The following is a 26,413-nucleotide window of genomic DNA, read 5'->3' as shown; positions in this document are numbered from 1 at the left end:
GAATCTTGGAAACTTCCATTAGTGTTGTACAAATGCAAGGACATAATATATAATACTGTGGATTAAAAGCTTGTGAGTGGAATACAATGTATCAGTCCATATGAATAGGAACAATATAATAATAATAATAATAATAATAATAATAATAATAATAATAATGGAAATAGCAACATTGTATAACAATAGTAACACATATGGATAGTTATAATCAGGATAATCAATGTCCATGTGTCTTACTGGGACCCCATCATATGAGACACTCCGTGTGAGTAACTCTCGCTCTGCCAGACCTGTCTTGTCTATGCGTTACAAGTACAGACGTTCTATCAATCGCGGCCATGTAATGTTACAATGTATATATCACTGACTCCGCTTGTCCTGAGACACCACTGGCAATGGCTTCTATTGTCCATGTTGAGATACAATTGCCCAATCCTTCTTTCTCCTTATAGCGCATGGACACTTTAAATACTTCACCTATACATAGCGCTAAGTATATTTTACTGTCCTATGTATTTATCCTGACATGTGCGGGGCCGTCCTCTTTTGTCGACCTGCTTGTAATTGGGGAAGATAGTGCACTTTAGGTAGTTTTTCTGAGCTGAGGAGTGTTATTGCTTCAAGTATAACATCCTCTCCCAAGTGTAGCTTGAACTTGTTTCTTTTTCTTATTGCGATGTCTATCATCCACCTCATTGTTAACAAACAGACAGTAGAAGATGGGACGGAGAGAATGAAGAATATATTCACATTATCACTGCGGGAGATGTATACGGTGCGGGGACCTCTATAATGTCCATATGACCTACAGCATGTAACCAATATTATTAGCAACATCTTAAACCCCCTTCAACTACTGAATAAGTGAAGTCCTCTATAGATTATGGTATTATACACTATATACTATGGAGTTATAACGATTAGGGGCACTTGAAGTATTTCAGGTCATTCTTGGATGAGATTTCCTACTACTTATATAAAAGAGAAGGTTACATTGATGCCAAACAAATTAAGTTCCCAGAAGTCAGTAAGACGGCGGTTATATTGTATTTGGCGAGTCGTTATAGACATAACATTAGTTTAGTCTGTTTTTTTATGCACATTTTACTGCTTAATTACTTGCTATAAATTCTATGTACTTTGCAATATACTTTATACGTCGGCTCCTGATCGATCATTGGGCCAAGTCTGGATTAAGCAGAACTGCACCTAGCGAAGGATGCAAAGAGTTGGAACTGGTGCAGGGGGTGGAAGGTTCTCTATAAGACTAAACATAGGCCTTGTAGCTGATGAAACAATGGCAAGATCGAAGGTTGGGGGTGGGGGAGAAAAATAGTCAGTCTGGGCAATGCTGTCCAACTTTCCCCCAAAATTTTTTTTTGAACAATTACCAAAATTTGACCAACCAAATGCAATTTTTTATGAACAACCTAAGAGGCTTATGACCACTAATAATTGGGGTATAAGTTATACATGGATCAACAAAGGCCCCCAACGTATCCACCGCACTCCCACTCTGCCCTCTTGTCTCCGAAGTGATAGGAATGGCAATGAAATCTTATATGTAAAACAATTTTGGTGCACAGAATTCTTATTTCATAGAGCGATGTTTTTCTGGAGTAGACATTGCTTTCAAAAACATCAGTCACAGGCCCAGATGTGTTACAAATGTTTTTGTTTTTCTAGGCTGAGGCCTCACGTTGCAGAAACACAGCTTTTTTTGTTGCAGATTTTGTTGCCATTTTTTGAGCCAAAGCCAAGAATGACTACATAAGGAATAAGAAGCACATAGGAAGCTCTTATACTTCTACCCTCTGCTCAATCCACTCCTGGCTTTGGCTAAAAAAAACTGCAGCAAAATCTGGAACAAAAAAAGCTGCATTTCCGCAACGTGGGGCTTTAGCCTTAATGTTCTATGTGATAACATGGACAAATCACACCGGCTTCTTGGGATTCTACTAAACGATACTTAGACCATCAATTACTGTAGAGCTGACGGTCACTTAGGTAGTACAACCGTCTGAGCCGCCGCTCTCGGAACCAACAAGACTATGTATTCCCACAATCAGGTTTAACAAAAAGGTCTAAAATTCAATTATAAACACAATTACAATAATGTTACTGTATAAAGTGAAGCCAATTACAATCATTAAACTTTACGTTACACTCTGTATTTACTGTACCTCATTTTGTAGATCTCGGATCATTTTACTTTTACGTTCCATTTCAGTTTTTAAGAAGTTTATCTAGAAAAAACAATAAAAATAGTGGCAGTCACTCATGATAGAAGATGTCACTCATTATAAAAATGTCTCGGGTTCCAACCTGTATTTCTAATTAGCGGAAACTAGAAGAGAGAAGAGATACAAAGAAAGACGAACACAAGGTTAAAAAACCAAATCTAGTGAATCACATAGAACATTGGCAGCGCAATCCTACAGACCCCTCTTAAAGGAGAAGTTCAGCCCAGGCAGCATTCACTGACATGATCCTTTATTTGTTGGGTGTAAATGTGCAACGTACGTCCGCCGGGCTAAAGCCACCGATAGAGGGAATAAATGCAATATCTTGAAAAACATTGGTCGGTAATGTGAACAGGAGCTTCCATTACCCTAAATATCCAAGGCTTGCAATAAATGTTAAATTCCCCATTACCCCGTCGCTCTTCGCTTTTGCACACAAAGCCAGAACATTAGAAAGAGAATAAGCTTTTATGTCACTTCAAATGCCTTCTACTTCACTTTAACACCCAACAAAGGAGCAGCGACCGAACATACAGATCACAAACAGGAAAAAGAAAGATGGTTGGAAAAAAGTAATTGGAGGGTCACATGATACAAACACTTACCGTGGCCTGCTGCTTCGCAGCCTTTTCAGTCGCCTCATTAAGTTGCTTTGTGAAGGTTTCCTGCAGGGATTTCATCTCTTCCCTAGTTTATTAAAAAGAAAGCGCCATGCATTTAGAAAAAGCCTTATTTGTTATTCGTGTTATATTTTTTGTACATGTTTTTTAAATTAAAGATAAAAAATAAAAATTTAGGAAATGGCAATAATATAAACAAGGCTGCCAAAGCTCGGCTACCTGCGCAAAGTGTTGCAGAATTTTTCATTTGGTTCACGATTGAGACGTGTTCTACCCCATTGTACTCGCTATGTTTATCAAATTCTAATATTTGTTATTATGTTTCTTCTACCAAGGCTTATTGCTTTGGAAATACACATATATCAGTTTGAAAAAGCTCTGATTTTTAAGTGAATTTTTAGATTTTTTTTAAGGAAAAGATTTCCACTAGAGATGAGCGAACCAGTTTGGATCGAACCCAATTCTACTTGAATTTTTAAAAATTTACGGGCTTGACCCAAACTTAAACTTTGGTGATTGGTCACCCACAAACTGGAAGTGAAAGAAGGATCACACTGTATCTAAGAATACTTATCCTACTTAGAAATTGTTTTTGATGAGGTTCTTAAAAAAATCAAGGACTGTAGATATATAGTCCTCCTATAGAGATGCTTAGTCCTTTGGCTTCCAAAGTCATCTCACCATCTTTAAAACAACGTCGGTACCCATCCATGGCCCAATACACTTCTCAGAATCAAGGGCTCCTCAGGGGCTCAATGTGTTACAAAAACCATATGCAGTGATATACAAAGGCAAAAACAGCACACAACTGAATGCATAAACCTTTTAGATCCCAGTGCTCCACTGGTGCAAAGGTAGGCGCCTTTCCAGTTAGGGTCCAAGTTGGGATGAGCGAACTGATTCAGAACAAATTCAAGTCTTCCATCAGTTTCAAATTTTGGGGTTCTTCACCCACAAAACACTATTATACTCTAGAGTCTCCTCAAACCACACACTTGGAATCTTTTTCCGATCTCCTTATTTGGGGTACGCTGATGTCACACTGGGTCAAAGTTTTGGACCATAAGGTCAAACATCACGAATATTCATCAGAAGGAATTTCGTGAGGTTTGTCCACCTTCTGTCAGAATCCTGTATTTTGCTAGTCTATCACTAGTGGCCGCTGTTACTCTTACTTTGAAATATTGTTGCACTTCCACTCCTCACCACTGGAGGCTACTGTGTTCATCTTAGGACCTATCTGTACCAGTGAGAAGTCTTCTTGTTTTCTGTTTTAGGCCTATTTATACCCATGAGGCACGACAACACTGTGCTTGAGAGTCCCGTTACGTTACTGGTATCCGGTGGTCAGATGAAATAAGCCAGGAGCAGATGGGTACTGAAGAGCAGTGGTCCAAGGTGCAGCTTGATGAGTAGAAGACAAGGACAAGAACGCTATGGAGTAGAAACAGTCTGGGGAAGACTAGAAACAAGTCACAATACTCGAGCAGAACGTTGTAGTGCCTCATAGGCCCAAACAGAAAGCAAGATGCCTTCTCACTGGTACAGATCGGTCCTAAGATGAACACAGCAGCCTCCAGTGGTGAGGAGTGGAAGTGCAACAATGTCATAGTAATGGGAATAGCGGCCACTAGTGGTAGAATAGCACAATACAGGATTCTAACACTTTCATTGCCAAGCAGGGAAGTATTTTGACCCAATACTTTTTCCAAAGCTGACATGTGCAATAAAGAGTGGCAAAGAGAGCCTGTGGTCCAATAGGATGTACGATATGAAGGCACATGGGCTGGGACAATGACATCACATTGGCAGCATCTTACTGCTGCATTCAGTCACTAGTCTCAACCATTGCTAGAACAGAAAGAAATTTAACATGTAGGTATTCTTTGTTTCTGTTATTTTCTACCCAACTATTTCTATGCCCAAATGTTTTATAATCTCATATAATCCCTATATTACCATAGAGGTGCACAATTACAGGAAATTCAGCCAGGCCATGGAGTCTGAACAGGGTCCAAGGCTCTCTGTGCCCCATATGAGCAGACCAAGGATACCAATAATAATTGGATAGTCTTGTAACAGATTTTGCATTGCATTGCATAATACACAATGCATACTGCATTGGCTGACAATGGGAACTATCACTGGACCAAGTCTTTGTCCTTCCCCGGATAGGTATACAATAGCAGAAAACGCGTTTCGCCAAATCTATCTCCCGATCCCTCAAGAAGCCCATAAAGAAGACCGCAGACACCTCAAAAGCCTACGGAAACTTTTACCTAGGTGAAGTCGAATAAGATTAGCCATTAGCCTTTTATTTAACCCGGCTTGTATTTTCGATGGCAAAGTCCTTTAACATGCTCGAGTTATAAAAGTTTTATTTTGTTTGACAATACGCTCTCATTTTCTTCAGAGGTTTTGGCGTCTAAAAAATGTATTTATTAAATCTTCAATAGACTCCGCTCAAGTAGAAAATAGATTAATTTTACAAATTGAAAAAGCCGTCTGAGTGTACAGAAGTCCGTATTTCAGTAAAGTCACATCGCAGAAAGAAATGAACTCACGGAAATGCTAAAGAATTACAGAGCGAGGCCGTAAATTCTCAGCCCAGTTCTGGTGGTTTTATCACAAATGTTTTACGATCTTGACATTTTGGTCTTACTATGGAATGGGCTTTAGAACTTTTGATAGTTTTCATCCTAATAAAGCGTCGTCAGGACCGCATTGACTTCCCGGATCTAAAAGCGGGATGATTAAGAGAAGAGTGCCATAATGTCAGACTTATCCTAAATCTTCGAAGAAGGTTTGCAGATTCTAATAAACTCAAATATCAAAGTATTACTAAGTTATAAAGTGACAATTCTTCAAGAACTGGAATTCCATGGCAGCGTACCAACTATGTTATGAGTGAAAGTAGAGTCATATGGTAGTAAGTAATTGCGATAAGGAAGTTGGGAAGAATGTGAGATTTGCAGCTTACAAGACTGACGTCATATGCACAAAGTAACTGTGTAACCTCATTCTGCCATACACATCCATGCTCAAGGTGCTTGGTAGGGTTGAGCCGATCTTGAGATTTCAAGATCGATTTTAAAATCCGATTTCCGATCATTTTCCAGCCGATCTCGATCCTGATCGCGATCGTGAAATTTGCTCGATCGCCGATCTTTATCCGATCCTTTCCGAACCCGATCCTCAATCCTAGTCAATGCTTCTCTTTGGGAAAAGTCACTTTTAGGGTTGAGCCGATCTTGAGATAACCTCCGATCTCGATCCCACTGGAAAAGATCGGGTCAGAATTCTGATCGCGATCGTGAAATTTACTCGATCGCCAATCTAAATCCGATCTTTTCCGATCCCGATCGCTCAACCCTAGTGCTTGGGCATGTGTGCAAAATGGGAGTTTCTGCCAGACGGCTCTGGTGGTAGCTTAGGACCCCGAAAACAAAAGGGTCAGCAGATGAGATGGGTGAATCCTTGAAGAGTCAGGAGATTTTTGGGTTCAGGTGGCTCAGGTCTTTGAATCAAACAAACTCATATAGAACTGAACGTGAAATTGTTATACTTCAGAGCCCAGAGTTAATAGGTAGAAGCCCAGGGGAGGTGGAAGTCATAAAAAACATGCATGCTCACCATCCCTCATCTCTTTTGGACCTCCTGATGGTGACTGGTGCTCTCTCTTGGTCATCATGGCTGAAGCCTGTTATTGACTACATGCTCATGTGATAGCTGTGGCCCAATCAGAGGCCTCAGTTGTGACCTCGGGTGCATGGACTCAAGAGATGAGGGTGAGGTGACTATAATTTGTTTCATCATTTTCCCCTCCCCATGTCCCTCACCTATAATACTGTGGGGTCTGAAGAGACCCCATAGTATAATAATTTACTGCAATGCAGAGAAACATCCCCAATTGTTTCATTCCATTAAATAACTAACAATTCTGGATATTCGAGTAGAGCCGGGCTCTTGCCAAAGTGGTTCGCCAATCTCTAGAAGGCAGCTGAGATTGAAGTGGTTGCTCCTTATCTCCTCTGATATCAACAGTTGGGAGAGAGTCGGAAAACATACACAAATATTTGATGGTTGTCTGGTCCAGCCAAAATGTATACATTTATCAAAAATCATCTGTTGTGTGTGGATTGATTGAGGTTGCCCAGATACAATACGACTTGCCAAGTAATGTCCGTTTTTTGAACAGCCATCTTAAAAACAATGCGAGTGAATGATTGTGTTCACCAGTCTGTTCTTTTGATGGACATAAAAATGGTAAATAAAAAGACAGTATAATGCTCCTTAGCGCCCCCCTTTACACATAGTATAATACCCCCACAAAGAAAGGGCATACGCTGCTGTCCTCTAAACCCTGATACCTTACAATAGCGGCAGCAGAGATCAGGGATTGCCCCTGCTGCTTGCACAGATATGCAGATATAATTTGTCATCCCGGTTGCCGCTACTGTAATGTATCAGGTTTTAGGAGACAATGGTCGTTAGATGAATGTTAGTGTCCATTCTTTGTCATAATAAAAGGACCAGGAGCTGGAGTCCGGACGTCTGGTGGACACGGTTCATGTTTACCTGGGAAGGGGATAACTTGCTGATTGGTTTTGTCCCATTGCTGGGAACTCCACCAATTGAGACAACTGGGGTGTTTGTAGTGCTCACTTGGTTATCTCCTACAGCCTCCATTCACATGAATGGAGCAACCAACCAACAACTCCACGCACGAAAGAGATACAAAACATTCCACTTCTTGAGATTGGTGGGAACCTGTATATATATTCAGTACAGGGAATGCTCTGATGAGCTTTTCCATCCATGCCTAACCCCTTTAACACCTGGCACCCCATATATACTGTACATACTGTATACTGTATCTGTTTGTGATTGTGTAATTAGATTATTGCTCAGGACTGCATCGTATTCTATTTCTATTTTCTTGACACTTTGTTCCCAATACAATGATAATTACAACAGAAAGATAAACCATTGGAGACAATCTCCTCCACAATAGCGCGGCGCTCTCGCCGCTCATACACCAAGTCCTTCTTTTTACAAGCTTATAATTATTCTACACGGACTATAAAAGCGAAGCTTTCAACATGACATCAATAATATAAGAGTACCCCATGCGAGCGCCAAATTAGTTGTTTCATTAAAATCCTTTGTTGCAAACAATGACACAATTTGTCCGGGCATTCCACAATTACAGGATGTTACTTAGCTTTTTGTTTATTTACCTTTGTTTTTCTTCCAACTCCAAAAGTTTCTGAACATCATTCTTGGATGACGCTTCATTGCTTTTCAAAGACTAGAAAATAAAATATTTGACTTCATCATGTTCGCTCAGAAATACGGTAATGAAAAATGCCATTGTTTTTCAAAGACCAGAAAGTAATATATTTTAATTTATCGCGTCTGCTCAGAATTATAGCGATGGAAAAACACACGGAGAAGGATTCTGGCTGGGAAGAAATCAGAAACCGAAAAGAACTGACACGTCTGAGGGTAAAAATTAGCTCAAATTAACGAGGTAGAAAAAAAATCGGAATCTTCTTCTTCCGTTTTTTTTTTTTTTCCTTTTGTTGTTGATGCTTCTGTTTCCCGTATTGGAGATCTCTGCCAAAATTATAATTGATTAAAGGTGGGAGCCTCGGGCCGTACGGTTTGCCAAGTTTCAGCATGCCAAATAAAATAATAACTTAGGAAAAGTAATTAATGTAAAAGATGATGCAGAGCGTGAAGTGTAGATGGATGGCGTCTCCGTGTCCACAAGATTTGTGTTCCTTATTGCTTGTGGACATATTTATAGACCATATGATTAGGTCTGTTATTACAAGCTGATGGCCTATACGTTATTTGTATCAGTATAATGAAGGCAGGAATACAAAGTATTAAAGGGAACCTGTCATATTACCCATGGAGACTGAAGTGCCAGCAGCAGCATGCTATAGAGCAGGAGGAGCAGAGCAGTACTTTCCCTCTTGATTTAAAGGTGTTTTCCCATCTCAGTGTTTCAGCAGTCTACCTGCAATCTCTTCTTTTCACTTCCTGCCCCCCCCTCCTCTTGCTAAAGTGGCCTGAGAAGTATCACAATACTTATGCAGATCAGATAATATGCAGATGCTTGTACAAAATTGACTAAGTGTTATCTATGTTTACACAGAGAGATAACAGACTCAGCTTTATTAGCAAAACTGCAATTAGCTGAGAGCAATGAGTGACATCACTTGTCCTACAGGTCCATATTTATAGCAACAATGTATAAACATTGGGATGAATAAGTTCACTTAGCAGGCAAACAAAGCAGCATTTTTAAAACAATATATGTAGGAAACATCTTCAATTTACATAAACTACCAGTATAGAGATGATCCTTTGGATGGGACATCCCTTTTAATATATCCCAAGATGTGTAATGCTACATGCACAGATTAAGAACATGAATTTTTGATACTTTGTCAGGAGATGTCTATGCTACATTTCCCTTTGTGTAGCCACCAAGTGGTCCAGCCAGTTCTATAATTGTGTCTGTACCTAATATATCTACACTGATCCTCCTGCTCAGTAACATGATTCCTGTAAATCAAGACTGAATTTTGATAATGGCAAATTTTTTTTAAGGGGAGTCTGTTATCAGGAAATATATTATAAGTACTTTGTAGAAATTATTCTACAGTTTCCATATATTCCTCACGGTGGGACTATTAAAGGATTATTTTAATATTCAGCATTTAGGGAATGCCTTAGTTAGTCTGGACCTTGGTCTTGGCTCTAGATTTACAAGGACAGCACTGAATAATATTGTGATTTGCATGACAATGTGGTTACAAAGTTGAATAATAGCTCGATTTACAATGAATTTACTGCTGACAGGCTCCTTTTAAAATGTACTTCCTGCAAGTGAATATAAGAAACTTTGTAATATACCTTATTACTAGTGTTAGGCTGCTCTCCTCCTCCTTAACTTCACTCAGACTGTTTCCTTACATAGAAGCCTCTCCCTACACATAGAAGTCTATGGAGGAGGAAGATACAGAAGAGCTCTCTCACTCACAGCCCAGAACAGTTTAGCAGCTCTAGGCTCATATGTGTGTATACACTTAGTATATAGCCAGTGCCACTTTATTATTATTTTTATACCTTCTTTGACAGCTATAGAAAGAGAGTGTTTTAAAGGGGTGTGGCTAATAAGAGTTGTAAAATAAAAAAATCATGCAGACTATCACCTGGTATAATAAGAAATGGAGATCAAGGAGAAATGACTGTCATAAAATGTTTATCAGAATTATCCAGGCTATGGTGTTTCTATGGATTTCAAAGCCGTACAATAAAAAACATTGTGGCGACAAAAACAGGAAAACAAATATATTGTGAAGGAACAGGTTAAAATATTTGAAGATTCCCAGCTGCTGAGGTGTGATAGAAAGATGAAGAGAGGACTTGAAATAACATTGCATGTGAATGGCCTGATAGCGCGACTTTCCTTCTGAGCATTCCATTCCACGACTTGTTACATTGTTTACTATTACATTTCTGTTATACAATCCAAAAATGGATATTATGTTGCAAATAAAGACAATCTATCCGTATTCAGCATTCACATAAATTATTCTTTACTTCTATAGATTTTTCTTATTAATTCAAGCTTAAATTTAAAAAAACATGTCTGACCCGTAAATTTCCTTTGATGCCTTCAAGCTCCCGGGATGTTTTTGAAAGCTGCCGGAGGATACTGCTTCTCTCCATAAAAACTTCCTTTAGTTGTTTTTCCAAGTCATCATAGCCCTGTCTAGCAAAAGAAAAGACAGAAGTCAGTTCCATATTCTTCATGGTGACTAATTCTCCAATTAGATGGTAAACAGAATATGTCGTTCCCAAATAACATGAAAAGGTTATGCTTGTTGTGCTAACATCAATCTGTCATGCTGGTCAGAGAACATGCACATACGGGACGGAATACAAAGTACAACAACTGACATAAATCATCCTTTGTTTTTTAGCCGATTTTTCATTGTTTACTCGCACGTTCCGAGCATAAAAAGCGAGAACAAAGCCCATTTCTCCTGTTTTAACCACTATGTGACCTAGACTTTGCCCGCGCGGCTTACCTATAGCATTCTACCTTGTAATGACATTACTTTATTCTTACTGGAATCTGAGAATGGACTGGTAATTCAATATTGGAGTAAAGAAAAAAAATCTATTTTGAAAATAAAGAAAAAGAAATTTAATGTGAAATCAGATCAACTAGACAAATGTTAAACAGCGACTTCAGGACGGAGCTGAAATTTTAATGGCCGTCCTTAACCCGGCCGACGTTCTAAGATCTAAGGTTTGCTACTTTTATCTAATCAAACCCATAATAACTCAGTTTCTGACTGTCATTTTGATTGCATAAATCACTGGGTTCAGGTAATAGCTTTCGTAACCACACATCCCATGATATCTTGCCCAGGAATCACAAAGATATGGATGACCACATCACATCATTCACGAGGAATGTTCGCTACAGTATCTATAATACTCAGAATTGTTCCAAAGCTATGGGTATAAGGTACAGGAGAGGCAGCATTTATGTCACAGGCAATGTACAAACAGTGCCCCACTATAGGGAAAGGAAGGTATTGTAGGTACTAATAGTACAGAATTATAAACTTATTAAAAGGGTTATATATTGGTGACTGTGATGAAGAGACCATCAGTTATGTATTTCCAATCCTGTATTTTTCTTTTGTGTATCACACCTGGTTCATATTAACCCCTCTGGACAGGTATATGGTATATCTGCATTGTAAGCAAGCCCAGTTTGTTGTATCAAATCCCTTTTGTAGTTCCAAGCCTAGCTCCATTTGCATACCTGTGCTAACCTCATTATCCCAAAGGAACATCCTGGAGTTGTGTATTGAAAAACCACTGAATACACAAAACACAGACTTGAGTTCTGTAAGCAAACTTCAAAGGGAATATGGTTTTCTGATAATATTTTCCAAGGAGGACATGCCGCCATTGCACCATTAAATTCCTTGTATGCAACAGGCGGAACCGAATGCTTCAATGCCAAACCCGGTAGTGTTGGGAGCAGGGGAAAGGTGCAGACATTGAACTCATTACCCAAAGGGAATTGGGGTGTCATTCTTGGTGTCTACATGATGGGGATCTAGCCACAAACCCCATCATACCCCTCGCCTGACTCTATGGTCATCTGAAAAGGGAACTATGACAATATATGGATATTTGGTTTCAAGGATGGAGAGTTGGACTTCCCCCCCTAATGACATCACTCAGAGAGGAACATGGGAGGATACTGGGGGAGTTCAATGGACTCCCCTGAGGAGACAAGGGGAGTTCTGTCCCTGGAAGCCATGTGAGAAGATTGACGATCTCTTACTGACTTAAGCATGCACCTTGAGGCCTGGAAGTGAGACCCCAGTGAATGAAATACAGACACATGTTGGTATTGTTTATTTTCTATATTTTATTTCCATTTTATTTTATGTATTGTATTGTTCTTTTATCTGTATTTGCTTGTCATCGACTGATATGTAATTCTGTATATGTTGGTGGCTAGTACTTGGGTTAATAAATATATAAAATTTATAAAGCTCATTTCGTATTATCCTATAAACCCAGTCACAACCAAGTGGAAAGTAAGAAAGAAGGGTGATCACAAGCATGCCAAGCGACTTGGTATAGCCATATCCTTCACATTGATGGTCACGCGGCTTGGTAGGGCGATATCCTTGACAGTGACCAATTCTTAAGATAGGCCAATAGTATGGGATCTGTGGGAGTCCAACACACTAGACCCCCCACCAATCAACTACTAGAAGAGACCACGAAGGTCACTCATGCTGTGGTCTGTTCCCTGTGCCAATGGTATCACACTAAGTCAAATTCAAGTTAATGGGGCTGAGCTGCAATACCAACCACATCCCCTACAACATGTATGGCGCTCTGCTTGATATTTAGTGGCCACCATAATCTCAAATGTTGTGGTCTCTGACTCATCTAGGAACACAAAAATTAAAACTACATGACTCCTGGTATTCCTGATCAATACATGATAAAAATCACTTGGTCACAAACCGGCACAAACAAACCCTATCATTAAGGAGTTAAATAAAACAACAAAAAGAATCCTTACTCACCAAGTAGCAACAATTCTTCTATATCGGAAAATCAAAGTAAAAGGATGTGAAGATATCGCCTGCGGCCTTCTTTTGTGCTCCCGAGCTTTGTCAGAGCCTTTTCATTGTCTAGTTCCTCTACTGAAGTGGATTAAATAAAAGAGCTGTGCCTGCCGTCCGCCACCACTAGGGAGGCCGCTCACTCATTGCAATGGTCAATGTGGAGAAGGACATGTATGGCCAGTAGCAATGTCCTTGGAGGTTTCAGAGCTAGAACAAGGTGGTTTTATATATAAAAGGATTATCTTCATGAAGCAACCTCTTAAAGCCATAATATTAGCACACAACAAGGATTTGAGAGACCTGACTACCAGAGGACAGAACCCATCTGGCCAGAGTTAGACCGGCAGCCTACCTAAGGGGTGGCAAGTCATTTGAATGATCAGCATGTAATAATGCATGTAATGTCATCTGTCTGCCACATGGCTGCGGAGTTACCTTCTCTATAAGATGCTCGGCACTTACATTTCCTGATCCCGCCATTGAGTCTGCCTGTAGGGTTTGCACAAACCTTTTTCCTGCTTTTTCCTTTACTGCTACTTACAGGGGTTCTCCCATCTTCTCCTTATTTTCAGTTTGCCTGCTCTCACTTCTCACTTCCTGTATTCCTTCACAAGTTGGGGGTGTCCGATTGACAGGACACTATGAAGTACATCACAAGATATAGCCAATGCCTTTACCATCAGAGATCATTTATTATGATTACTAGTAGGAGCGTACTGCGCCAATACACTCAATGTAGCAGATCACTGGAAAATGGCCCCCTTGCCCGAACCCAAAGTGGCAAAGCCGATTGCACATGCGTGATGTTTGATATATGTAAAGTGCTGCATCCGATGCCTTTGAAAGGCAGAAGTTCCAAGGTAGAAGAGGAGGGAGATGATAGGAAGCAGTGGAGAGTTATGACGCGGGGGTGCTCGGTGCACTGAGAGAACACCCCCAGCACTCGGTGATCCTAATTTGCATAAGAGAAGAAACAGAACTTTGCAGAAATGGGAGGAGAAGCAAAGAATGAAAGGTAGGAGTAGAAAAGCCCCATATAGGACTCACAATGTACATTTTGTCTTACCAGCATCTCTTTGGAGTATGGGAAACCCATGCAAACAAGGGGAGCACATGCAAACTCCTTGCAGATAGTTTGTCCTTGGCAGGATTCAAACCCAAGACCCCAGTGCTGCAAAGCTGCTGTGCTAACCACTGAGATACCATGTTGCTACTTAGACAATGCCCTTAGGAGTGGTCAGACAAGTTTGGTGGATCAGTGAGTCCACAACCAGCTGTTTATTACAGACAAGTAGCAGAAATATTCCCTGGCCAGGACATTAGTCAGATCAAGAGGTTTCTTATTTAAGAATGGGCTTAATTTGAGGATACATCCATTTTAAGCCATTTTTCCAAAGAGATGGATGACTTGAGGAGTACTGGCACTGTGCGGAAATCTTCTGATTGGAGCTTTGGCACTTTCTACCATTTATACTGGGTGCAAGGAGTCATTTATTATATCTACAAACTGTATTTTTCATGACTGTAGGTTAGCAGACTGTAAACTCTTATTTTTCTTTTCTGTCTAATAACACTGAACATGTCCCTTCAGACTCCCAGCAAAAAATAATCATCGAAGACAAGACTGGCAAGAACTTCAATGAATGATGAGCAGTTACTCTTTAGAAACTTCAATAGCGTTTTTTTATTTTGCTGGTGCAAGTTAAGGACAGTTATGTCTGAAAGAAAACTTATTCTTATAGGAAAAATCAGAAAATGATAACATAACTGGGATTCTGTGATTTTATTGGAGCGGACTCCAGCACTGAAAGTGGGCAAGAAATGGAGAGTCCAAAATTGCTTCCCACCTTGGGATAGAAATAGAGCCTGATTATAAAATATTTGATATTCTTTTGAAGTATTACTGCCATATATTGTATTATGTGCACTCTAGGTATTTACAGACAAATAATTAAGATTGGGTTCACATCAGGACTTGTTTTCTGTTTGGAGATTCTGGCCCCAAATCCACTTGAAAAATGTGGAGAGAAAAGTCCTGCGGAAACCGGACGGACCCCATTGTAGTCTATGGGGACTGCAGGTTTCTGCATATAACTGCTTATTACATAGATTGGGTTTCCGATTATTGGGTCCCCAAGTGGACCGAAAAAATGGAAACCCAAGTGGAGGTGTGAACCTACAGAAATACAAATGAGTCGATATCTAATGGTGGTCCAAATTTCAATGCCTTTAGTATATAGGACCCTTTTAGGGGGGACTGAATGCCTGTGCGTAGGTTTTAATAAATGTTTTGTTTCTCATGTATTAAGAATGGTGAACAGGGAAAGGTTAGTTAAATATTGGTCCAATAACCTAGGATACCAGATAATACAACACTCCCAAATGTGTCCATCTCCTTATCTTAACTTGAATCATGTTGAAGATTTCAGTTGCTCATAAAACCAATTCAGGACTGCAACATGCTAACTAATCTCTTGACAGCAGCGCCATACCTCTAATGAGGCGAGGTGAGGTGGCGGCCTCAGGCGGCATTCTAGAAGGGGCGGCAGCTGCGTCAATTTAATTTTTTTTAGGTGCTGAATACAATTCCCCTACTTAAGAACTCTCTGTAAATAGCTGCGAAAAAGAATGCTGGTCAGACATGTGTTACAGGTTTATTGATTTGTTTCAGTGGATAGCCTGATACAACTGCAGGAGTTTAACATCTGATCACCAGGATGGTGAAGAGGTGTTAGGGAATTGCTAAATGAGCAATTTCCCAGTAACTGCTGCTGGAGCCTGGAAAGAAGGGAAAGGGCAGAGACAGTAAGTCCTAATACTAAACCCAGCCCTGGTCCCTGCCTATTTGCCTCGACTACCCTAGGACAACTGGGCGACAGTCGCTGCCTATGTTGGGAGTGAGAACACAGAATGTAGACAATACATACAACAACGGATAGCAACAGCGGGGACCAAAGGTCCGTAACAGGGGATCCACGCTCACTGGTAATGATGTAAAAGCACCAGCCAGGGATTTCAGGAAGAAAGACCCTTTATTTGAGGTAAGTAGAAAACAGAAGGCACAACGCGTTTCAAGGCCTTTCTTAAGTGCAAATTAACTGTCCAGCTCTGCACACACTTCTCGGATACAGGCGACACACCGGCGTCCACACCTGACCGCACTTCCGGAAGCTAATTTTAAAGTTAAAGGGGTTGTCCAGAACAATAAACCTTGTTATCATCATTAAAGTGTTCCTGGTTAGATCAACAATAAGGAAGTTCTGATGATGATGATGATGATGATGATGATGATGATGATGATGATGAAGACTCTTTATATTAAAAAAATAAGATACCACCTTGAAGTTATTATTCTAAGAACTGGTTGTAGACAGAATTATGTGATATCCTTAAGACTATGAGCTTGTTCTTCAGAGTACGAGCTGTTGTAGCAGAATGTTGCGAGCTTTAGCTAACACATGTGAAACATCTCACGTCCGTGCTTGAACTTGTGGATTTCATCTAATGTGCAGTAACCATAACAATGAAGCACTTTTGCATACATAGTAATAACACATCGGAGTTTAGAAGTAACTAGCCTATCAATTTCTGTACATGTGCCAAGGTGCGGGACAGGATTCTATTGCATCTTGTTAGCTGCTGAAGATGAGATTTCATTTCAATACCTCAGAAAGGACATTTATAGCTATTGAAGTGAATCACAATGAAATATCCCGAAGACAATGTCATGATAAAAGAGAAATACGCTGCATTCTGGGTAATTGCTATTTTAGGTTTCATTTTAGCAGCTAACAAGCAGATTGCAATTGGTGTGATCTGGAAGGATTCTTTAGCAAAATCGCAGAATGAAGAATTAGATTTAGTACATCGCTATTACGGGATATTACAGCACTCGGGCTTATACGGAGAACATTGCTAATGCTTTGTGGTAATGCACAGACATTGCTTTACAGAGCTTTGTAACTTTTTATTAACTTCAAAGTAACTTCATTGTAACTAAAATATAAAATGTATCAAATATCACTGTTTATTCCGTGTGTCTCCATGCTTACAGACCACAAATACATTCTACGTAGTCACGTCCCTGTTGATCAATACGGTGCAGCTACTGATCCCGATCAAACTCACGGATGGTGCTCCAAAAATAAACGGGATTTAGATTCTCCTTTGTTCATTCACTTTATAATTGACTAGTAAATCATCTAGTTTTGGAACGCCGTCTTACTTTGAAGCATTTAGTCCACAGCTGCCTAAAACATTTGCACGGTCCTGTGTGTGTAAGCGAGCGAGATCTTAAAAAATAGATGGTGTTTTTGGGAACGGGTGCTGCAATTGTATTCCACACCCTCACAGCTGCCTTAATGTATTGGCATTTGTATTATGGCCACAATACCGATAAGCCACCCAACGTTCCTCTAGGTTTGGGCCACCATAATAGAAACGTGGCCCTAGAAAGTTCCTCAATCTCAGAAACGGATGGATTAGGATTTGCGTTCCACGTCGCGAGCGGTTGTGTTTTCGTTATTTCTGTTTAAATAAGGTTTGTAATGTTTGCTATGACATTTCCATGAAATGTAGCACAGCAGAAAATTGCAAAAGTTACTTCATAATGAGGCAACACACTGAATGCGGAGCAGATCACTGCAGTCTCGGCTGAATGGAATCTGTTTGTTAAAAGACGTTAACACGTTCAATTAAATGAGTAACATTTCATGACCTGAAATACAATAGTAATATCAAAACACAGATGCCTGGGAGTCTCGTGGAAATTGCCTACAAGAAGCGAGACGTCTCCAAAGATAATGGGGGATCTTTTATCTTGTCTATAATGAAAACTGGTGTTGCGATGCTAAGGATGCACGTCACTGATGAGTTTTACCAGGTGCCGCTCCACTACTACTTATACCTAGGCGTGGCATTACACGCACCACTAATCCGCTAGCAACTTTCATCACCCGGAGGCTTCTAGAACAGAGGATCAGTATAGGGTCTGGGTGTCGGACCCCCACATATCACATCCTGATGACCTATTCTTTGGAGAAGTCGCAGGTATGAAAATTTTATCTGTGGTCAGAAAAATCCTTTAACAATTTTCTCATGATTAGGGTTGAGCGATCAGGATCAGGAAAGATCGGATCCCGATCGGTGATCAAGCAAATTTCATGATCGGAATTGGCTGAAAAATGATCGGAAATTGGATTTTAAAATCAATCCTGAAATCTCAAGATTGGCTCAACCCTAGTCATGATCCAGAATTGAAATCTACTAGAGATGAGCGAGTAGTATTTGATCGAGTAGGTATTCAATTGAATACTATGGTATTCAAAATACTCGTACTCGATTGAGTACCACTCACTATTCAAATGGAAAAATTTGATGCAGAACCAGCATTGATTGGCCGAATGCTATACAGTCGGCCAATCAACGCTGGTTCTTCTCCTACCTTTAGAAGTCTTCTCCTCGCTGCGTCCCTGCGGTGTCTTCCGGCTCTGAATTCACTCTGCCAGGCATCGGGCCTGGGCGGGGCCGACTGCGCATGCCCGCGCTACAAGAAAATGGCCGCTTTTACTGTAAGCAGCCATTTTCTTGTAGTGCGGGCATGCACAGTTGTCTATACCCAGGCCTGATGCCTAGCAGAGTGAATTCATTGCCTGATGACACCACAGGGACGCAACGAGGAGAAGACTTCTCTGAAGATCCAGCCCGACCCTCACTCGTGGACTTGGTAAGTTCAGTTTGATCGAATGTTGCCTACCCCTGAAACAAGCATTCTTCCCCCATAGAGTATAATAGGATTTGATATTTGATTTGAGTAGTCGAATATTGAGGGGCTACTCGAAACAAATATCAAATATTGAATATTTAACTACTCACTCATCTCTAAAATCTACCAGAACTGACACTACCTTAATAGGAAAATCTATGTCATGTTGCGATGCCGGAACCTCCAGCAACATTCCCATCCACCTGTTCCAGGGTGCATGTCTATTAAGTACATGATAGGGAATAATCCGCAGTACAGTAACCAGGACCCCCATTACAGACTTGTCAGCAGGCGAGAAGGGACAGTACAAGTAGATTTTCCACACTTAGTCCCCAAATCACGACGACCTTTTATTACCCTCCTAACAGTCCTGAAACGAATTTTATTAGGATTTTTTTTAAAAAAATTGTCACCCTAGTAAATGCTCCTGTGTCCCATTTTATGTCTAAGACAAAATAACAGCTTTCCCATTCGGTGCCAGGATCGCAATAATTCATCGCTGTTAATCCTTTGTGAGCAATTTCCTTACCAAGCAAACTAATTCCGTAAAGGGAAGCGCTGAAGATACGAAGAGCGTTTCATCTATTTTTTTTTTTTTTTTTCATGGAGAAATTTAAAATTTATGCAAATATGACATTCTTATAAGAGTAAATAAACAAATCATGGGGAGAATATATTAGAGGGAATGCTGAATAGGTTTTCTGGAACGGTTCACGGAGCAATCACTTGAACCGCCTTCGCGAGCTCGGCTGTTGACATTAGTCGGTGGTGCATTTAATAATAATCTATTAATCTCTTTAGCAGATTTATCCATCGCTGGTAAAATAGACCCTTTATCGGCAGCGAGAGAACGATTATTAAATACGCCTATAGGAACTCCTACTGGTAACATTCGTAACAACGTTCGGTAACACAGGCCTGGAATGAGGAATCCGATGTAAGGTGTCCTGATTAATGTAGTTAGTCCTTGCAAAGAGAAGATTAAGATGTTTTAAAGTTTATATTAAATTTAAATTAAAAAAAATTGTGTTCTATGTATATAGGGATATTCTTGTAATACTTATGTATAGAAATTGCTGAATCCTAAGGGTTAATGACACACCCATATACGCCCACCGAGGTATCGATTACTCTATAATACCCCCATATACGCCTACTGAGACTTGGTATAAGAAGACATGATGGATGCAATAAAGGTATTGGTCTCTGTGTTGAACACATCATAGACTCGAGTCATTATCTATACATCATCCAATATACTTAAGTGGTCCCATTGAGACCACCCCTGACCACCAAAAACTTACATAATAAAATGTAACCTACAGACTTGCAATATGTAACTGGACACTTCATGAGTTAAATGCACGGTTGCAGCAAATGTTGACTTGACTTTTCCAATGACTTTTGTTGTCTTAAGGGCCAATTTAAGGTATTAATTGCATAGAGTATCAAGTTAAACCTTGCTACATCTTTACAGCTCTTTATTCTATATTAAACAAATATCAAACCCATTCAGACCGTAACTATAAAACTACAAGAAAACAAATACAATAAAGAGGACAAGTGAAATACAAGTGTAAAGACAATAATATACATGTCACCAACTGCGCTACTAAACATGATGAAAACATCTATAAATGAACGTAAAATATGTAAATGATCCAAGCTGCTCCTATCGGCAAATTGGGCCAGTTTACACATCTGCCAGTCGTCTCCATCCGAGACCAGTAACACAAATTGTAATTCTTCTGATACGAAGAGATAGATCTTGTGCACCTGCTTATCGGCTTCTATTTCAGTCCTCTGTCTGTACGCATGGCTGAATATCAATCACTTCTCGCTATGACATCACATATGGACAAGTATAGAAGTATAAGATACAAAAGGAGACATAAATACATTTTAATTCAAGTCATGACAGTAACTTTATTACTAGATAGTAAACCAGGCAATATGGAAAAAATCTATCATAGGAAAGTTTTCACACAGTGGGGATGAGGGGTGGTCCAAAACCGGGTCAGGAGGGGATTCCCTTCATGCAAGTTCTCAGGTGTAGAGGGATGAGGTTGAGGCTCATATTAGTTGCAAGGACTGTTTACGCACCAAACAAGTGCCACAAGCCCTGATCCAACCCCCATTGTGCAAATGTCGGTGGGACGGGGCCGATAACCCAAAAGATTTATCATTGCTCCCTCCGGTTTACGGCCATGAATTAGAATGGAAATCTCTGCCAGTACCAACCTGCTGTAGATTTCCATTCAGGCACAGAGGTCAATGGATACGTCAGTCTTTAGACATTTGCGCTGCTATGTGAGGTTTTGGCACGGTTTTTGGTGGTGTTGGGTTTTCTATTGGTAAACCATGTACAATAAATGTTTCACAAATTTCAAACTCCAACAAGTGACACCCTCTTGAGTTATCAGATCGCCATTCTCAATACATGGAGGTTATTTAGTGAAGTGACTATGTCCTAATGCACATGGTAATGAAAAATGGCCCCTGTGATACCCAATTTTGCAATAGCCATGTCATGTCCTATGATTAGGGGCTACCTCTGCCTATTTTAGTGGCTCTTTTATACCTTGCACCAAATGTATTACTACCATGCACCATTTTTTAGAGTATTTTGTGCTGATACCCTGTTTCCCCGAAAATATGACAGTGTCTTATATTAAATTCTCTTGACCTGTCTTATTTTCGGGGGAGGTCTTATGCAGCAGAGGATAATCGGCAGTTATGCCAGCGCTTCCTTAGCGGGGTGCCGGCATGACTGTCGGTTGTAGGTGGTCCATAAGGTGAAGGGGGCGATGTCTTATTTTCGGGGAAACAGGGTAGCTTGACTTAGAAAACGCACTATAAAATTTTTCAGCAAACTCTACAGAATTGCAACAAATTTAGGAATGAGAACAAGATAGTTTGATAAATTTGTCACAAAAAATTTCAATGGAATGAAATAACTCAATTAAAAAAACAGTGGCTAAAAAAATCCCCTTATGATAAATCAGCCGTATTGATTTCAGTGTTGATAGTCACATGGCCATGTTTTTGGTTTTTTTGGAACTTTTTATCAGAATGTCAAAAAATTGTCTCATTTTTGTCCATTTTCACAGATACGTCAATAGACTGATGGGATCAATAACATAAGCAAAACTGATGAGAAAAAATGGTGGATGTGGCTTCCATTTTTACAGTTGGTTTTTCCATATTCATGTTTATGTAGCCTATATGGGAGACAGGGATATTCAAGTCAATAGGAAAGATATACTCAGCGTTTCTTAATGGGTGTTTTTGTTTATTGTGTCATTTTTGCTGAAGTTGAGTTAAAAAAAATCAATTAATTTTTTCAATTTTTTCAATTTCAATTTAATTTTTTTCACGGACCATTAAAAACTGATGGGGAATGGACCTCATTCGCTTCTATCAATTTTTCTTCAACCTGCAATCATACAATAAGGGCGAGTTGTATCCAGTAAAGATAAAAGATAATGCAATTCACATCAGTCAGAATGAAATAACCCGTCCACTTACTGTAGATCACGGCTGATTCTGTAAATTTAGTTTTATGTGACCTGCGGACCCGAAACAATCTGATGTTAAAGGGAGTTGAATCGACAGGTCGGAGTCAGGGCTAAGGCTGAACGCAACATGATATGGACAACACCAAGGACCTAAGGAAAATAACATGGCCCTATAATGTATGGGTGCTGATTGTTCTGTGATCGAAGGGGGTCCCCACCATACTTTCCCTTTGAACGGAGTGATCAGCATTGATTGTGGCATCCAAGGGGTTAAACAATAGAAATGAGAGGTTCTTGTGATCTCTGCTATTACAATGATTACCCCACCAATACATGCTAATGAGTCTCCATGGCACCCTTAATCCATAAATATGGCCAGATTGACCATTAGGGTATGTTCACTCGGCGGAAAATGGTTTCCACGCGGCATCCTGATTAAGCCCGAATGGATGGACCTAAACAGGAGCTTGTCTCGAGTAGGGTTGAGCCAATCTTGAGATTTTAGGATCGATTTTAAAATCCGATTTCCGATCATTTTCCAGCCGATCGTGATCATGAAATTTGCTCGATCGTTGATCGGGATCCGATCTTTCCCGATCCTGATCGCTCAACCCTAGTCAATGCTTCTCTATGGGAAGAGTCACTTTTAGGGTTGAGCCGATCTTGAGATTTTAGGATCGATTTTAAAATCTGATTTCCAATCATTTTCCAGCCGATCACGATCACGATCATGAAATTTGCTCGATCGCCGATCAAGATCCGCTCTTTCCTGATCCCGATCGCTCAACCCTAGTCAATGCTTCTCTATGAGAAAAGTCACTTTTAGGGTTGAGCCAATCTTGAGATTTCAAAATCTAATTTCTGATCATTTTCCAGCCGATCCCGATCGTGAAATTTGCTCGATCGCCGATCGGGATCGGATCTTTCCCGATCCTGATCGCTCATCCCTAGTCAATGCTTCTCTATGGGAAAAGTCACTTTTAGGATTGAGTCGATCTTGAGATTTCAAAATCTGATTTCTGATCATTTTCGAACCGATCCCATTCACGATCATGAAATTTGCTCGATCGCTGATCAACATCCGATCTTTCCCAATCCGGATCGCTCAACCCAAGTCTCAAGCCGTGGATGCCGTGGCTGACTCAGCCGCAGAATTTGTGGCAAGATAGATCATATCATATCGCTTCTTGTTTCTGCTACTAGCTAACAAAAAAAAAAAAGCAAGCGGTTCCCATTGAAGTCAAAGGAAGCCATTTTTGCAGGCGGATTCCATGCCAAAATCGGACTGCAAAAAACTCGATGTGAACATACCCTTAGTTTTACACTGAAAGTCAATGTATTGTTTTGCAATATTATTTCCCGCCCCCTAGTGGCACAAAAACAAAACTCAACAAAAATAAAATGAAATTTTTTTAATAGCCAAAAGTTTCTCGACACATTATTTCATAAAAGGAAACAGTTCACATGTAAATCAGCAGCGCCGCTGTTTGTTACAAAAAAACTTGTCATAACAATTCGTAGAACCCAGATAATATATTATTATATAAGAACCATTGTGCGTTCACTGTTCTTGTTCTTTACTGCCTTCTAAAAAATAATAAGAATCGGCCAATTAATTCGATGTTCTCTGAAATGTTGCCAATCAAAAAACAAGGCGTAACGCGTTACATCAAGGAGAACTAGAAAATAAACATTGTTAAGGAAACTGCAGCCGCTAACTAACATGTTACAATGTTGTCTCTAATTAGGGGGATCCTAAACTGTCTTCACACCAGGTTATGGGGGGGACATCTATAATACATGTATTTGGTGTTGTTGTGTTTGTAACAGTCGCAACAAAATTTTTCTATCATTTATTATACGGCAAAAAATAATAATTCTTTTCTAAATGGTATAAAATGGATCCATTAATTGCCGGACACTAACGGATCCCCAGGGATCTCATTGACTGTAATTGTGTCCATCAGATATGGATAGGGCCTCTCTTATCGGTCCTATTGATTGGACACATTCAGATATCAAAAGTGTAGCGACCTTTCTAAACACTACATGTGACACGTTATCTAGCTATGCTAACTATCCTATTGTGCCTGTATGTGGCCATCCAATGTGTGTGTGTGTGGGGGGTGGGGAATTGCAACGTTTAAAGGTTTTTTGTAGCCTGTGATACAAATGTATTGAACTGGTTTCAAGACAAATTGGGAGTTTAAAGGGATTCTACCATTAAAGCAACTTTTTTTCTAATTACCACATTGGAATAGCCTTAAGAAAGGCTATTCGTCTCCTACCTTTAGATGTGGTCTCCGTCGCGCCGTTCCTTAGAAATACAGGTACTTACCAGTATACTAATGAGGTCTCGGCAGCAATGGGGGCGTCCTTCTTCTTCATCTGTCTCCTCCCCTTGTCTGTCGTCTTCTATCTTCGTCATGTCTGACGCCTGCGCAGTCGGCTCTGACAGCAAGACCCTGTTAGAGCCTGCGCATGCCAGCTGGCGGCCATGTTTCCAAGGCTGCAATTGCGCGCATGTGCACTACACTCCTCACGTCTTCGCGGAACGGAGTGTACTGCGCATGCTCAGTAAGGTCCGTACAGCCCTCAAAAGAGCGAGTGAACTCATCCAGGCGTCAGAGGGCTGTACGGACCTTACTGAGCATGCGCAGTACACTCTGTTCCGCGAAGACGTGAGGAGCATAGTGCAAATGCGCGCAATTGCAGCCTTGGAAACATGGCCGCCGGCCAGGAATGCTCAGTCGGCTCTAACAGAGTCTCGCTGTCAGAGCCGACTGCGCAGGCGTCAGACATGACGAAGAAAGAAGACGACAGACAAGAGGAGGAGGCAGATGAAGAAGAAGGACCCCCCCCATTGCTGCCGAGACCATATTAGCATATGGTAAGTACTGGTATTTCTAAGGAACGGCGCAACGGAGACCACATCTAAAGGTAGGAGACGAATAGCCTTTCTTAAGGCTATTCCGACGGGGTAATTAGAAAAAAAAGTTGCTTTAATGGTAGAATCCCTTTAACACAACTGGGAATCGGTTGCATGTGGACACATTTGTATCTGTTATGGTATCCGATTGGCTGCAGATGACAAAATATAACCTGCAATTTTATTATGCAAGTGGAGGATGCTTGTTCCAGCTAACTGATGTAATGGCACTTATTGGTAATGGTCCATATTCCCTCCAAAACAAGTAGCAAAATATTAGCAAATATTCACTAACAATCCAAAATGAGACCAATAGAAACGATCGCCGATCCCACCAAAAACAAGCCCTCACAACTCCGATGAAGGAAAAATGAAAAGTTATCAAAATATGGTGGAACTAAATGAAATTATTTTTGGCTGATTTGGTGATTTTATTATTATCGCTGTATTTACTGGCGGAATGAACCTTTTTTTCCCCAAAATTTCATGCAAAATTTAGGTAACAAAAAATGGCAAAAGTGACTTTCTTGCCATCCCATTAGGAAAGAGCTAATAAAATGTGACCAATAAGCTCAAGGTTTCCCATAGTGGGGCAATGGAGAAGTACAACTTGTGTAAAACTCAAGCCCTTCAATGTGACAATGGGAAAACCATAAATATGACAATGTCCTCAAGTAGCGGACGTCACCGCCATTTTTACGTTACGCTGTTCGTATGTTGCGCTCTTTCTTAGTGTCAGTTTTGTTCCTCTGATTTCTCCTTTGACAGTTACTTATTAGATTTCTATCCTAGTCATTTCTAGCCTTACCACATAGGCATCGGGAGCCGAATCTCCCAGAAGACTGATCACTAGATATTTGGATCATCCAGTGTTGGGTAATGGGTTTTACTGTAATCTTCCCTTGTGTGGCTTACCAAGGTTCGCATCTTCACCATGACAATATCTTCCTTCATCAATGTCATAAGGTCATTGTTACTCCACTGAATACATAGTTGCTACTCATCGTACACTTTGATACCGTAAATGTACAATGATCTTTGACCTCTGTGTTTGCAATGTTTATATGAATTCATTACAATGTTATTTTTTTACTAAAATGTACCAGTTTCATTAAGTTTATTATATTGAGGTGTCGAGTGTTCCAT

General features: G+C 40.2%; 1 protein-coding gene across 1 annotated transcript in view; it reads right to left on the bottom strand.

Moving 5' to 3' along the window:
* LUZP2 (leucine zipper protein 2) overlaps window positions 1–26,413 on the bottom strand; it is a 323,103-nt gene that overhangs the window by 129,334 nt on the left and 167,356 nt on the right. Inside the window, exons 2-5 of the mRNA XM_075280836.1 lie at window positions 10,538–10,655; window positions 8,104–8,174; window positions 2,849–2,930; window positions 2,184–2,246 (exon numbers count right to left, since the gene is read on the bottom strand). Coding sequence (XP_075136937.1) covers window positions 2,184–2,246; window positions 2,849–2,930; window positions 8,104–8,174; window positions 10,538–10,655 — 334 coding nt within the window. The remainder of the gene's footprint in view (window positions 1–2,183; window positions 2,247–2,848; window positions 2,931–8,103; window positions 8,175–10,537; window positions 10,656–26,413) is intronic.

This window comes from Leptodactylus fuscus, chromosome 7 (assembly GCF_031893055.1).
Source record: "Leptodactylus fuscus isolate aLepFus1 chromosome 7, aLepFus1.hap2, whole genome shotgun sequence".
Taxonomy (NCBI): Eukaryota; Metazoa; Chordata; class Amphibia; order Anura; family Leptodactylidae; genus Leptodactylus; species Leptodactylus fuscus.
This window is presented reverse-complemented; position numbering and strand designations above follow the sequence as displayed.